Source organism: Zingiber officinale, chromosome 1B (genome assembly GCF_018446385.1).
Source record: "Zingiber officinale cultivar Zhangliang chromosome 1B, Zo_v1.1, whole genome shotgun sequence".
Taxonomy (NCBI): domain Eukaryota; kingdom Viridiplantae; phylum Streptophyta; class Magnoliopsida; order Zingiberales; family Zingiberaceae; genus Zingiber; species Zingiber officinale.
Window position 1 is genome coordinate 112187665 of NC_055986.1, and position 16151 is coordinate 112203815.

General features: G+C 37.9%; 2 protein-coding genes, 1 long non-coding RNA gene and 1 other non-coding gene across 4 annotated transcripts; 1 reads left to right on the forward strand and 3 right to left on the reverse strand.

Annotated features, from left to right (window-relative positions):
* Positions 1-2637: 2637 nt before the first annotated feature.
* Positions 2638-10693, reverse strand: LOC121972654 (nicotinate-nucleotide pyrophosphorylase [carboxylating], chloroplastic-like). The gene is made up of 10 exons (XM_042524308.1): positions 10307-10693; positions 7340-7473; positions 7197-7260; positions 6983-7065; positions 5053-5136; positions 4806-4958; positions 3656-3832; positions 3225-3292; positions 2920-3024; positions 2638-2839 (listed from the first exon to the last, which is right to left on the reverse strand). Exons 1-9 carry the CDS (start codon positions 10599-10601, stop codon positions 2928-2930), a joined length of 1155 nt encoding a protein of 384 aa, XP_042380242.1. The 5' UTR covers positions 10602-10693; the 3' UTR covers positions 2638-2839; positions 2920-2927.
* A 244-nt stretch (positions 10694-10937) lies between these two features.
* Positions 10938-15444, forward strand: LOC121972643 (mitogen-activated protein kinase 9-like). Its single transcript, XM_042524297.1, has 11 exons — positions 10938-11262; positions 11642-12050; positions 12138-12265; positions 12372-12431; positions 12781-12930; positions 13877-14032; positions 14161-14298; positions 14384-14457; positions 14543-14644; positions 14720-14942; positions 15035-15444. The coding sequence occupies exons 1-11, from the start codon at positions 11245-11247 to the stop codon at positions 15104-15106; spliced, it is 1530 nt and encodes a 509-aa protein (XP_042380231.1). The 5' UTR covers positions 10938-11244; the 3' UTR covers positions 15107-15444.
* Positions 15013-16115, reverse strand: LOC121972665. The gene is made up of 2 exons (XR_006109349.1): positions 15801-16115; positions 15013-15630 (listed from the first exon to the last, which is right to left on the reverse strand). It is a non-coding gene; the product is annotated as an uncharacterized LOC121972665 (long non-coding RNA).
* On the reverse strand, positions 15960-16121 carry LOC121993018. Its single transcript, XR_006115050.1, has one exon. It is a non-coding gene; the product is annotated as a U1 spliceosomal RNA (small nuclear RNA).
* Between the last annotated feature and the right edge of the window lie 30 nt (positions 16122-16151).

Consider the following 16151-nt stretch of genomic DNA (forward strand, 5'->3'; position numbering starts at 1 on the left):
TTCGTTGGAAATTTCCAACGGAAATATAAATTCGTTAGAAATTTCCAACAAATCTTTTTTTCGTTGGAAATTTCCAACGAATTCTTCTTTTCATTAATTGGAAAATCCCAACGAATATGTATTTTCGTTGCGAAAATTATATTTTGTAACTTTTGCAACAAATAATCATTTGTCGCAAATTTATTTGTAACGAATACATTTTTTGTTACTAATTTGCAACAAATTTGGGGTTCGTTGCAGATTTTTCTGCCGACATTTTCAACTTTTCTGCCGACATTTTCAACAAATATTTATTTTCGTTGCAAAATCTCCAACGAATTTTGCAACGAATATTATTTTCGTTGCAAAATTTCCAACTAATTTTGCAACGATTTGTTTGAAAGAATTCAACTGTTGGAAATTTTGCAACGATTTGTTTGAAAGAACTCAACTGGACAGTTAACAATCTCATAGTGTATCAATTTATGGGCTTTTCATTTTTTTAATATACCAAAAGCTAGTCAATCTTTGTTAAGTTAAACGAAGAGGAGTTTACCGCCACGGATAACTGGAGCCTAGAGAGAGCACAAACAGACAACGACCGATCGACAGCTATTGAACGCCGATTTAGTGCACAACGATGTAGACGATGGAGACGATTTCTAATGCGATGTAGATAGACAATGGAGAGCGATGGAGACGATGGATCCAAACAGCGATGTAGATAGACGAGGGAGAGCAATGGAGACGACGGAACCAAATGTGATAGACAACGATGTAGATAAACGATGGAGACGATTTTTGATGTGATGGACAGCTAGCGATGGGCTTCTAGCTAGTTCTTCGAGCTAGGCGGAGGGAGGGACTATTTGGTACATTCTTAACTTTTGTGAGCCTACACTATTTTGTATCATTTACGCCTTGCTTATCTTGATTTTCATGATAATTAAATTTTGGCCCAAGAAGAACGTAACTACACAAACTCAAGTGAATTATGAAGTTGCAAGCAATTGTACGTGGATATCTGGTTTGGTTGTATAGGAGGCAGGGTCTTGGAACTTAATTTGCAGTGTATTCAGGCCATTATCAGAATGCAAGCGCTAGCTTATAAGGGCTCGTCAAACTCATCAATTAATGGTTGAGGAGCCAAGGTCAGCTGATAATGGGAATTTCTAGGTAGGTATCATTTCATATCTATCAAGTTTTACTGATGTTACATATGATGAAACCTTTAATTTATAGCTAGGTAATAGAAAATCGAAAATGTATCAAATACTTGTACAAAGATTTATCCCTGTTGTATTATTTAATTTAATGATGATATTATAGAATAAACTGTCTATTAATGGTGGAAAGGTTGTCACTAATGTCACTTGACATGGGTTCCTGATATACTTGCAATCGGCCACGTACAATCAATTTGGTGCACTATGGTTTTGAGTAATGCTTCACACAATATCAAACATGTTACAACCTACCAACTAAGCTTTGGTGGCTTATCGCGTGGGACGTCAATGTATGATCTTTTAGAGGAATTGGTCTTCTGAAATATAGTGACGTCATTTGTTGGATAGTGGATGATGATAATTATTTGGTGACATTTTTGTGTTGACATTAGAGTTTAATCCAACGTTACGTTTGAAAGTTATAGATGAAGAAAAGCGAGTGATGGTGTTTAAATAAGAGGCCTCATCCAACCTTAAATCGATCGTTTTGAGTAGGAGAGTGGATGCCACAATTGAAAAATTTTTATATTACTTTAATATAAATTTAAATAATAATTTACAAAATATAAAAGATGTATAATTTCATTTTTGGATTTAAGATATTAAATGTAATATATTAAAATTTGAATGAATATAAAATTTATATGTAATTATTGATAGATTAATTATACGGTAAACTGCCCAAAAATAATATAAAGCACAACTCAAGTCAAATTGGTTTTGATGGATCACTTGTGGCTTGACCTAGTGCAAAGCTGAGTATATCTTAGGATGTATTATGTCATAGTTTATTTGACACCATCAAAGGATTCATGTCGAGGGGGCGACACCAGCACAACTCAGATATTATAGGCCCGATAACAATTCCTACTGCCCAAGCTTGGTTGCTTAAAATATAGTGATGCCATTTGTTGGAAGGGAGGCGGGATCTCGTGGACCACTTTTTATGGTCCAGGGAATGTGCCACTTGTATTTGCGGCCGGATTATGATCGCGATTCGGCCACAAATGGTTGCGATCCCTTTTTGGGTTCATCATCCCCATCAGATTATAATTTTTGTTCGGAACGGACAACCTCCACCCGAAGGACACCCTCGCTCGACGCCTGGTAACCTGGTCACTTATCCACCACCGGAGACCTTCAGGTGACTTTCGATCGCTCGCTCCGAAGAAAAACAATAACCTAATGGGGACGATGAACCCAGAAAGAGATCACAACCATTTATAATCGGATCGCGACCGTGATCCGGCTATAAATACAAGTGACATATCCCCTGAACCACAAAAAAGTGATCTGGGAGACCTGTGCTCGTTGGAAGGTGGATGTTGATGGACTAGTTAGAGGTTTGCATGTTTGTGTGTCGCACTATGACATTAGAGTTTAGTCCCAAATAGAGGAAGTTGTGGATGAAAAAAGTGAGGGGAGATGTATATACTAGAGAAGAACCATCTTTAGTTACTTGGTAATTGCATTTGCATGAAATTTACACTTCAACAACTTACAAGCAATGGTTTTTATTTAACCGCGAATGGTAGAACCTTTTGTTTTCTAAGGATGTGATAGGCATCTAAAGCCGGTTATGATACCAGAAAACAAAATAGGCCTTGCAAATCCAGAAACTTGAGACATAATACCTGAAAAAGATATATAAATAATTTGTATTGTTATAAACTCGGTGGACAATGACTGAAATGAAGTGTGTTCTTTTACTTACTAAATGGATCATGCACGGTTTGTACGGCGGCCAACCTGCAGGGCGAGCTCTGTATCTATCTTGAGTGAGATATCAAGTGCTTTCACAGAATGCGTCAATGCTCCACTGCAAAATGATCAACACAGCCAGATTATCCCTTTGGTGCATTTAACATTTTGTTAAAACCACCTATTCAAGAAATAGGTTCTACATATCTTTGTTGAACAAGTACAGCAAGGTACACTGAATGGTTAAAAAGAGTGACTTCAATTTTAGAATTCAAACAGTTGTTCTAATAGTGGGATATCAACAGAGGTGTGGTTTACCTGGAAATATAGGTTACTCCAGTTTCCCCAATTTTCTTTACTGTTTCAATGGTAACATTTCCAGATGCCTGTCATCAATAAATTATTGTTAACTTCAAATGAGTTAAATGCAGGTCAAACTAAACTAAACACAAATAGAGAAAATGGTTTGCTGTATTTGCCAAGTTAATTGCAGAAAACAATAATTGCTTGTGGGCCAAGCGAATTCACACAAAGTCAAAAAATGTCTCAGTAATAACTCAATTTGGATGCTTTCTGAACCATCAATCCGGTACATGAGCTTACAAGAGCATTCTCAATGTCAGGGATCACACAAGTCGCCTTAACATGAACCGAGTAAGAAGATGTTGAAAGAGAGAAATTATGAAAATTCAGGCAAAAGAGATACTGATTAGATGGGCATGCACCATTCTCATAAAAACATCAATTACCTCAGTCTCAAATCTACCATTAACCAACTGAACTGCATCCTTCAGCATTGAGACATCCACATCTCCGTTTGGAAGAGGAACCACCATATTATCCAGCATAATCCGAGTCAAGGATGTCCTATTCTGACTAGAAAATTCCAATAACTCTTCCAACTCTTCCAAAGTCCTTGTCTCCACCTGTTTCAACATCCATTATTATGGTAGAAGGATTGGCATGATACTGTGAGGCGTATATGTTGCATACAGATGACAGGGTAAAAGAGCAAAACAGATTATTAGCACATCTTCAATTTTTTTGCCTCGTAGGATATATTTGAATGTTTGCACTATATTTGGATCATGGCACTGCATTTGACATAACTATCACAAGAAGCAAAGGGTTTTAACATGATGGATCTTGGAAACCAGAAATCTTAGATGGAATCATTGGAAAAAGTATTTCATGAAAGTTTATTCTACTAAGCAAATATTGTTCTGTAAAAGGAAATTTGAAAAACAATGGCTAAGAATTTAGTTGCATTGACTAGAAAAAGTGCCAATTACATTGTCATCCCCTTGACTAGGTAGTTCTACCCTACCAGCTCCAAAGAAACTAGTACTGCTTCCGCTTCATATCCTAATCAGAATAAATCCCCAGTCAACATGCTTTCGCCCAGATAAGTAATTTTGAGCCTATCATCATCAGCTTAAATGGGATGATGGATGCCAACTGCAAAACGGACTTAGAACAATAACAATCACCTCCTAATCTTAAAGAGATCCTTAAACCATATATTCATTGAATCAAAGTATTTCATTATACAATCTTTCTTTCAATTAAAGTCCATGTGATACATTCAAAGCTCATGGGATAAGGAAAAAAAACAAATGAATGGAATATTTTGTGTGATTTTAGAAGTTAGGTATGTCTGGTCACATAAGTAGGTTGACACCCAAATATGCATAGTGTAGCACAATCCTTGCTATTGAGTGAACATCAAGCGCTACTGAGATGTTCAACTATACTATGAATGGCTAAAACACGACACAAAAGGTCAAAAATTTAAGACCGCATGTCTGTTGAGATGAAATAAACAAATGATAACACCATTAAAGTTTCCAAATAATTTACCGGTTCTAGTTATTAAATGAGGTGTCATACAGACCATACCTCGACAGGCATTTGGAGATTGCTTTGCTGTAAGAATTCATCCACTGATTTCAATGCATTTGCGACACCACCAGCTATCGATATATGATTATCCTTTATCATTACCATATCAAACAAACCAAGCCTATGGTTTTTCCCTCCTCCAATCAGTACCTGTTCAAAAAAAATTTGTCATCTTATAAGCATGATAATTAACGAACCATCAAACCATCAGAAAAAGACTGTTAAAAGGAGATATAACAATTACCGCCCATTTATCCACCAAACGTAGCCCAGGAGCAGTTTTCCTAGTCTCTAAGATGCAAGAAGGGTGTGCAGCATCTGCCATGGCCTGTAGGAAGAGCCAATTTACTAGATAATACAGAGACATGGCCAAAGGATCAAGAAACTCTTAAAGTGGGATCCGACAGTTTATTATAACTTGTAACAAAGGCAAAAAGGTTAGTGAAATAAAGTATCTACATATATAATGCAATATGATTTATGATTAAACAAAAGACTACATAGAGAAGGGTAATTCAGCAGAGAAAAAAAAAATACAAGCCAGGTGGAAGATTGAAATCGGAAGCTAATAATTATAAATGACTTTTGGCAGATAACCCTCATCAGATGCGAATAGAATTTAGTGGAATTTAAGCATGTCATTTATAATTATCATTGAATTAAATTATGATTTTGTTCCATTGGTAATGGAGATCCAAACGAGGAAGAGGAAGACTAAAAAAGACTTGGTTAGCAACAATAAAACAAGATAAAATTTATTTAAATATAGATGATGATATAATAGGAGATAGAGCTCAATGGCGTAAAAGGATTCATACAGCTGACCCCACCTAGTGGGAAAAAGCTTGGTTGTTGTTGTTGTTGTTGTTGTTAATGGAGATCCAAAGTAATAATGCTTAAATTCCCACATGAATTGTGACAGTCTAAGCATCAACCCTTCTATCTAATTAGTTTCATAATCAATGCAAAATGGAACAATGTAATCTACTAAGAGATAAAAACAGGAAAAACAAGAGGAAAAAGTTCACAAATATTTCAAATCCTGTTGTACCCCAGTTTAATCCATTTGATAATTATGTAAAAGATGGGAAAAAAAATCCAGAATGTAGAATAATAAGTTTCCAAAGATTAATAAACAATATTCTATATTGGTATCATCTCCTTTATTTCATTTTTTCAAGGCTTCCGTTAGAGATCATTCATGTCAGCATACTGATAACTTTCCCTATATTGATATACATCAGAAATCCAATGGGTGTCCATATCAAAGACAAATTATCAACTTAATGTGTGCAAAAGATGCTGAAGAAGAAACTAACAAACTAGTTCCCAATAATTCAATTAACCGTCTAACCAAATTAATTAAATGGACAAGTAGAATCTTGTACACAAAAATAGTCAATGCGCAAGAAGGATAAAGGAATTTGCAATGGTGAACAAAAATCTGAATAGGTTCTTCCAAAAAATCAGAGAATGCATCATGGGAAAGGGAAATTTAACAAGTTGACCCAACAACCAATATTCGTGTGTGCAGTAATGTGGTTAGATACAAATACAATTTGCAAGAGAAGGTGGTTCCTATCTTATTGATCTTAAAACACATGATTAGAAACTGTTCACGTCCATTCAAACAAATATAAACTACCTAGAGTTTGTAACCTTATCGTATCCCTTATGCTAAAGTCATACATAATAATTTGGGCAAATGGGAGAATTGCTATATTAACTCAGTAGCCACCAGCTAAATACTTAGTAACCCGTTCACTCTCATTGGAAACTAAACTCAGGAATCACAATCAACCTAGCTTAAGACTTGATGTCCTCATCAAAATCTCAAGTCCCTAGTTTGTCGCATATGAGACTCAACTGACAGCAATTTCACCATCACAAGCAGATCTTATAATGACTAGCCTTAGGTCTGCTCTATACCAATTTAACTTTTCTACACGAAAAAATTGACAATGAAATGTCCAATAAATAGCCTGAAAAAAAGCACAAATCCATGTTAATATTTAAGCTGTATAACCCCCTCATCAACCCACAGCTTTTCATGCGATATGAGACTAAATAGACATGCATATGAGACTAAAACCTTTTGTAGACATGCATAACAACGTCATTCGACCAATTTGTAAATTGAACAAAATATTTGTTGACGGCTGAATTTGTTCTACCTTTGTAAGTGTAGCTATTCCACTCATTCTTTGCATGAAATTAAGAACAATCCTCTCAGCCACTATTATGCTATGTGCATTTCCTTCAATTGAAGAACAAAAGAGAAACAATCACTAATCACTTCCAAATAATAGAAAATTTGCACAACAAAAATTAAGAAAACCCCTCTCAGCCACTATTATGCCATGAGCAAAGGGTAACTTGTTGTTTTACCATATACTTTTCCAAACTGCATGCCTTTGCATACAAGGTCGCCATCCTTTACAGACCATTCAACCTATCAAGTCAAGCATAAAAATTATTCTGATTGAAATGATAGTCGTGTAGTTCTAAAAATTACAATCCTACTTTCTTACCTTCAAGAAATGATCAACCTCATTAAATATCATTTCTGCAAGAGCAATTCCAGCAACAACCCCATCTTCCTTTGCAATGAAGTGAGCTTCTGCTTTCATGTCCTTTGGAATAATGGCCAAGCAAGTCACATCTCCTGAACAAACAAAGAGATCAGATAAGCACCATACGGCATGCTCATCCTGTGCTTCTACAATTTACTAAGGATACCGAATTCTTGAAACATAAAGTATCCAAACACAACTGAGAATCTATACCTTGATAAATGGAGTTGAACATGAAACTACATTCAGCACAAATTTCATTAGATTAACATTAAAAGACTTTATCTTGCCAAAACTATGAATTGAAAGCTACCATCTTTACCATATTTGCAATTTTGAGAAATTTATTGGTCATAGTTTGACTATATTCCAATACCATCCTTGAGGAGTATAATTACACTAATCCTTCACTTAGTCAAAATAGAAATATAATGATGTGTGGGGATTTGACAATGAATCAAATGATTTTTTAGAACTTATTACCATTTATTTTATTTAGACATGGAGTAGACGAGAGTTTAGTATTAACTTCAGAAGTAGAGATACTGAATTGTGCATATATTTATGTATGCAATATACAAACAGATACATTGAAATATAGATTTATATTTGGGATGCTTCTAAAGATAGTGTATCATATCTAGAACAATTAGAAGATTTTCAAAAGAAATACGAGTTTCTACTTCGGGTAGCAACACACTTCTGCTTATGAGGGACAAATAAAAGATTTCTAAGAAGAAATATTTGAATATAAATCTCATTGGCCTTAGAAGCATCATATAAAACCACATTAATGAATCACTTTTTTGAGAAATATGAGACATCTAAAATGTAGAAGAAATCTATTTATGATAAGAAAAAGAAAGGGGTGAATGGAGATTTGATTGTTGAGAATAAAATCCTAGGCCACAAATAGTGATTTACCTGAATGACGAAGAAAGAAAATTCTTGGTTTAGTTCTTTGATATTTTGTTATTCAGACTGCCATATTTACCCTTCTTAAATTCACTTGCAATATTAAACTGGTAGAAGTTTGCATCAAATGAGGTTTCTGGTTATAATATAGGAGTAAGCAGCAAGACTCATACTGCATGTTACAAGCTCACTGTGTCATAAAACTGAATGTTAGCATCCAGATGAGGCTTTCAAGTACAAGCAGGTAAACAAAATATGTCCTCATGAGGAACTAAGCAATGTTTATTGCATTTAAAGTTAGTACTTAATCAAATAGTTTTCTAACCATTTAGCTTAAAGTTCCAAGTCCTCATCACCATTAGTTCTCTAGACGTTAATGAATCAACAACAATATCGGAGTTGCGCCCATCTCAAATGTGGGCATGCGTACCCACAAGTTCATGCGGCTGAAAAGAAATTGTCTACCAAAAAGATCCCTTGTTCCAACTAGCTACTTGATCAACTTGATCATGGTTTATCTGGATGGCAGGAAAGAAACAACCTGCAAATGCAACTTATACACAACTAACACAATGAACTTTCAACAACCTACTATTCAATAAAAAGATGAAGTGGGGCATGTAAGTATTAAGTAGTTAGATTTACGTTTCTTTTTTCGAGCCTTAGTGGTCTTTTCTTTATAGTATGTGATCCTGTCCAAAAATTGAGGAGATGGCAAGCTGGATGCGTGGCTCTGCTGAAGACTCGAAGAAGACTTTGCGTCCACCCTACAACCACAAGGAACGTCAGTGTCGACCGGGAAGGGGTTCTCGGCGTTGGCCCTCTGACGCTCAAGTCAGCTACCCTCACAAGTGGAGAAGAATAGTAATAAACTGTTCCAGTAGTTGATTTCATATGCCTCCTCCTGTATATGGGTGCCCCCCTTTTATAGTGTCCCTGTAGCGCTCACGCACGCATCTCGAAGCAGAAACGCACTTCCTCAAGCTTCCTATGAAAAGATTGCTCAAAAAGTGTTCCTCACACCCTTCCTTAAGCGAGCGTGCAAATCCCTGACATGGTAGATTGGAAGTTTCCCAAGGACGATTTGTCTGCGCGACTTGCTCCGTTGTCAATGGCGCAAACCTCCAAAATAGTATGCGACGTGTACGAGGAGCTACACATGTGGGTCCCGCCATTGGCCGATCTGAGGGATATCATGTGTCCGATCGGACACGCTGTCAGCTCGGCTCATGCGCCCGGTCGGTCGGCTCGGTTCCGTAGTTGACTCGGTGATCTCGTTGCCAAAAGTCCACCTTGTGTCCGCTCGACTAGTGCGCTCGCCTAGGCTACACGACTCCGTAGTTGGCTCAGTGATCTCGTTGCCAAAAGTCCACCTTGTGTCCGCTCGGCTAGTGCGCCCGGCTGGGCCGCCCAACTCCATAGTTGGCTCGGTGATCTCGTTGCCAAAAGTCCACCTTGTGTCCGCTCAGCCTTGGCCCCGTCCGCTCGGCCTTGGGCCGCGCTCACTCGGCCTTCCGCCCGGTGTCGGAGTCTACCATACTGCCATACGTTGTTGACCATGCTGACTTTGACCGCCACACTGGCCAATCCTTCCGACTTTGAACCGATTCCGGAGGGCCCACACTCATCACCGTATCAGTATGTACTCTACCTTATTAAACCAATGTCTCCCCAATGTTCTCCACTTCAACAGAAATTCACAAGCTCATGCATTCAAATGAATTATATACATTTAACAAAAACGGATTACCTTACCATGACCCATTAGATACTACAAAAACAGTAATGATGCCTAATGCATTCAAGATTCATTTGTTTAAATAAATTATCATAAGCATATTATATAAATAGAAACGACGAAGAAAAAACACTTAAGACTTAATCGCAGATCAAGGTTTGAATTTGAAGCCGCAAGAGAACACCAATATGAAACATCAAAATTCTGCTAGCCTAGGAGATTATAGGAGTACGTATATATATAGAACCAGTAGAATAAGGTAGACAGAAAACCTCGATCTCCAGCGTCTTCTGAGAGAGCAAGGGCGATGACGGCCTTGAGATCGTAGGTGGGGTGGGAAGGCGGCTCCACCGCCATCGACTCGACGGCTACTGCAACGCTCCTTCCGACGTACTTGGTAGAAACCGAAAAGATCGAACTGGAGGGCCGAAGAGATGGGCGGGCGAACCGGGACGAGGATCGGAGAAGGGGCGGGAGGAGGGACGAGGGGGACCAGATGTTGGCTGCGACGATGGAAGTATACCGCAGAGATCGAAGAGGCGAGAAGGGTAAGGAGAGGGCGGGCATCGCCGCCGGCGGGAGAGGCTAAGCTAGTAGAAGTGGGGGGAGGAGTGCGATGACTGGACTCGGCAGTGACGACGACGGCTTCCAGTGGGAGAAGAAAAAGATGCATCGCTTCGAATTTTTTCAGACCGCCCCTTCCCTAACTTATTTACTTTTCAAAATACTCTTAAATCTTTATTAAATGTCAAAAGACCCCAAAGTTTATTAACGATTTTGTTTTTTAATTATCCTTTAAATTTAAATATTATATAAAGTGCTCAAATTGAAGGGATTGAATTTAATTAATTAACAATATTTTTTTATTAATTGTTAATCTCTATTTATTTAAGTTTTCATTTCCCCTCCCATTGTTTAAAAAATTCCTAATGTCTCGGAGTGGGAGGAGGCGACGAAGAGGGCGAGAGATCCGTAGGGTTGGCAATGCCGCGTTGGCTGCCCACCTTCCCTCATCCTCGCCGCTGCTCGATCATCGCCTTTTTATAGGGATTCGATCCCTCTTGGATGGATTCCGTCGCTGGTTCTCGCGCCATCTCCGCCGAGTCGTTGTTGCGTCATCCTTAATCAAGACAAAGCAATCCGGAACGCGGTAGGGAGGAGGAATCAGAACAAGGGTTTCTAAGTGAGCCGAATTCTGGAGGAGGCCGCCATGGAACCTCAAAAGATGGTCTTTTAATTTCTTTACTTTCTAAATTTTATCTTTGATTTGTTTTGTTTTGTTTTTGTTGACATTGTCGCAATTGAGTTTTTCGTTGCTCGAAGCATTGCTAACGGTCCACAAATCAGCGCTTTCTGAAAATTTGTTCTTGAATGCCCAATTCTGATTGCTTTCCTTCATTAAGGGCATGCTGCTGTTTGGATCGTTGAATTCTTTCTTCAGAGTTAGCTTTTATGTTACAGATAAATTAGTTTTTGAGGGTATTTGTTGACTTTTAATCATTTACAAGCTTGTTCGAAGTACATTCTTTGTTTTCAGTTTGAATTTCATTTTTGGTCAATTGCTTTGTTTTCTATCATTGACTTCATAACTCATCACGTTCATTCAGGGAACGCTAGACAATGAATTCTTCACAGAATATGGTGAAGGGAGCCGGTATCATGTGCAAGAGGTTATTGGAAAAGGAAGCTATGGGGTAGTCGGGGCTGCAATTGACACCCACACCGGAGAGAGGGTGGCCATCAAGAAGATCAATGACGTCTTTGAACATGTGTCTGATGCCACTCGAATTCTGAGAGAGATCAAGTTGCTTCGGCTGCTACGCCACCCTGACATTGTACAAATTAAGCATATAATGCTTCCTCCATCGCGAAGGGAATTCAAAGACATTTACGTTGTTTTTGAGTTAATGGAATCAGATCTTCATCAGGTTATAAAGGCAAATGATGATCTCACACCTGAACACCACCAATTCTTCTTGTACCAGCTTCTAAGAGCGCTTAAGTATATCCATGCAGGTCAAAGCCCACTACCAACCTTATATTCCATGAGACTTATAGCGGAGTCAAAGGACATTCAGACAATTTTTTCTCTTGTATGTGCAGGCAATGTTTTTCACCGAGATTTGAAGCCAAAGAACATTCTCGCCAATTCAGACTGCAAACTGAAAGTTTGTGATTTCGGTCTTGCCAGAGTAGCATTCAATGATGCTCCATCAGCTATATTTTGGACTGTATGTGCTCTCTTCTTGTAATTAAGCATTCTCGGTCACAATGTGGTTGGATAGTTGCTTAATTTTGATGTTGGCATGTTGCTAACCTGTCTTTTCCCTCCCATAGGACTATGTGGCTACAAGGTGGTATCGTGCTCCTGAATTATGTGGCTCATTTTTTTCTAAAGTAAGATGGTTTGTAGTTTCTGGTCCTACAGTTGTTATCTATAAGACACTGCTAATCTAAAGTAAGGTTGTTTCTGTACCTATCAAACAATGCTTCAGAAATACAACTTGTGAATAAGTACTTTGCTAATCTAGTTTTGACATGTACTTTCTGTCCTTTCATCTGCATGGATAAGCTTTAGGTTGGCTCCATTGTAATCCAGGTTTAGCCATGCTTTACCTAATTGCTTAAATAATCCATCTAGTTTGCCATCTTGTTGAATCCAGTGTTATAACTAAAGATACAATACGTAAACCAATTATGCTTTGTAGTTTTACTAATTGTCATCTATGACATTTCATGTTTATAGTACACGCCCGCAATTGATATTTGGAGCATAGGATGCATCTTTGCAGAACTGCTCACAGGGAGACCTCTGTTCCCGGGAAAGAATGTAGTGGATCAGCTGGATCTCATGACCGATCTGCTTGGCACACCTTCAGCTGAATCTATTGCTAGGGTTTGTTCTTCATTTAATCATTTATCTCAAAGAACCTATCTAATATTTTTTTGCTTTAGTTTCTCCAAAATTAGCCTGATTTATATAAAGTCAGATCTACACTGTAAATGTATACTTGTTGCCAAATAATTAAACTTCAATCGAAAATCTTTGTTTATAGAGCATCCTGCACAAAGAACTTTTTATTCATCTGACGAGGGTAAGTAATGGGAAATGGGCCCATTAACTGAATTGCCCTGGTGTTAAATCAGTTGTTATGATTAATTGGCTACGTCTATTAGCCTATTTAGCTTGGATGCTGCTTAATCAACGTTTTTGAAGCTTCGAAGTAGAGATTATGATCTTATATCCCAACCTAGTAAATCTTTGGCCTACAATATGATGGTACATGATCCTTAAGGAACTTCGGTTTAGATGAATAGGCTGCATGACTTTCCTGTTGAATGCATTTGTCATCTACATAGTTTTAAATCCATTTAGCTATACAATTTGAACATATATTTTCAATCTAAGTTTCTGCTAATCCTAATGGCAAGCTCCCTCATTTTCCACCTATCTTAGCTATTGAATGTATGTGGGATTGTAAGAGTGGTTCAAAATTGTGTCAAGAGATCTCTTAGATGTTGTGCATAACATTTCAGAGAAAAAACAACAATTAGTTGTTCCATGACAATTAGCTAGGTTATCGTTGTTATCGTCAAGAAGTGTTCATCCCAATTATTTGACATCTTTATCCAATCACTAAGCTTTGTATGTGGATGTTGAATTAAACTGTAACTTATATGATAATATTATAGTTTGCAGTATAATTATAAATACTAGCAAATGAATTAAACTGCAATATATAATCAAAATCTCCAAGATTGCAGTATGCATATGAGAAAAAGGAGACATGTTATGTTATTGTCTCTTAGTATTCTCATTGTTATTTTTGTTTAACATGCAGATTCGAAATGAGAAAGCTAAAAGGTATTTAAGTAGTATGAAGAAGAAACAACCTATCCCTTTCCATCAAAAGTTTCGTGGTGTAGATCCTTTGGCTCTGCGTTTACTCGAACATCTTCTAGCATTTGATCCTAAAGACCGGCCTACTGCTGCGGAGGTATTCAATTAGTTTGGTGGGTTTTTCTAAATGAAATACCTCGGCGATTTATTTTCCAAATAAAGATGAAATGTATATATTTTTTTCTAATTGCTTCAATGAAACTATCGTATATATCCTTTTTTTAGGCATTGGCTGATCCTTATTTCCGAGGCCTGGCAAATGTTGAGCGTGAACCTTCGATACAACTAATATCGAAACTAGAGTTCGAGTTTGAAAGGAGAAAATTGGCAAAAGATGATGTGCGGGAGCTGATTTATCGAGAGGTATAACACTATCGCTGTGAATATGTTACCTGATGCTTTTCTGAATTAGTGTTCTACTAACATTGGTGCTTTTGATATCGATTAGATCTTGGAATACCATCCACAGATGTTGCAAGAGTATCTACGCGGTGGAAATCAAACTAACTTAATGTACCCTAGGTCATACTAAATTACTCTCCTTCGATAGTTGCTGTATGTGTTCTGCATCAATTTGCATTTATCTAAATCCATTACTCTCTGTCAGTGGAGTAGACCGCTTTAAGCGGCAATTTGCTCATCTTGAAGAGCATTGTGGTAATAAAGGTGATGCCAATGTTGCTATTCGACAGAATGCCTCTTTACCAAGGTACCTTACTAAAACAATAGCTATAGCTTTATTAACTCTTTCTGTATTCTCTTAGCACATGCCATGCTTTCCTAGGGAGAGAGTTGGTGCCAATAGAGACAGAGCTGCAGATGATAATAATCAATATGAAGGACACTCTACTCTTGAAAGTCATACTAGATCACAGAGTGGGGAGAGGTCGGATCAGCCGCCAGTCACTGATGTAAACAGATCAAAGATTGGTGCACGTAGCTTGTTGAAGAGTGAAAGCATCAGTGCCTCCAAGTGTGTAGTGGTCAAACAAAGAAAGGATAAAGAAGTAAGTGCACTTAAGGATAAAGAATTAGCATGATGCATTGGGTTTATGTGAAATTCTTTACCAGGAGAAATTACGGTCTTGTATTCTTTCAGGAGGAAACAAGTGAGACTACAGATCATACGGTTGACGGGTTGGCTTCCAAGTTCTCACATTTACATTCTTGATAGGATTTTAAGATCTATGGGTTGCCTCCAAGCTACACAATTACTTTCATTCTTGAAAAGTCAAAATGCTGTGCAAGATGCTTCATAGAATATTGGTCATGGCACGCCCAAGAGAAGCACTTAGCTGAGGTTAAGAGATCAGCTTCGCAGCACTCCGTTGTCATATTTATTTGTGTGGCAATTGTATCTGCTACAGGCTTGCACCAGGCAGCAGAAGACCTCTTTATTTCTGAATTGTGTACTCTCTGGCCATTATCGCAGGAAAATCTGCATAACTATAACAATTCCACTGTTTTGATACACCTGAGCAGAAGGTTGACAAGTGTTAATTGCTTTAACATTGAATTACTTGATACTGATGAACATCTTGGAGAAGATATGAAAGATGTTTATACTATCATTAAAAAATTTCTGCAAGCTCATTAATCTATGCTTGTTTCAGAGCAATCTTAGGTTTGCTTTTTGATTTTCTCTGGCTGCTTTCTTGTTCTGTCGATGCCAGTTCTGTTCACGAGCAAATCAATCTATCAAAAAAAAAAAATAATAGATAAACCACGCCAATTCTCGAGACCTACTCAAAGCTAAAAACTAAAGGAAGCTGTTCATAACAGTTGCCGACTAAGTGATCAATGTCCTCAAAACAATCCATGTGAATTATTTAATGTATCAACACTAACGGATGAGAGAAAGTCACATTGGAAAAAAGGAATGGACTGGCATCTAGAGAATGGCCTCTGCAATAGAGAAGGTAAAGCCGCCGATGGAATTTTGATAGTTCTTCTTTGGCTGAGAGAAACAGGCCTTCTGGAACGAGTTGGTAGCCTAGACATTAAAAATTTAATTATCAAAAATTGCAGGGGCCGCGCAGGCGCGAATCCCCCTCTATCACAAATTATGACGTCCACTCTCCCACTTGGGGAGATGGTAAACCAACGCGCCTCCAGAGTGCAATGGAGGCCGTTGATCTAGGCCACGGACCTTCATGATTGCCCGTCGACCCCGTCCAGGTAAGTATGGGCTAAAGTTGGACGAGGCCTGTATCTTA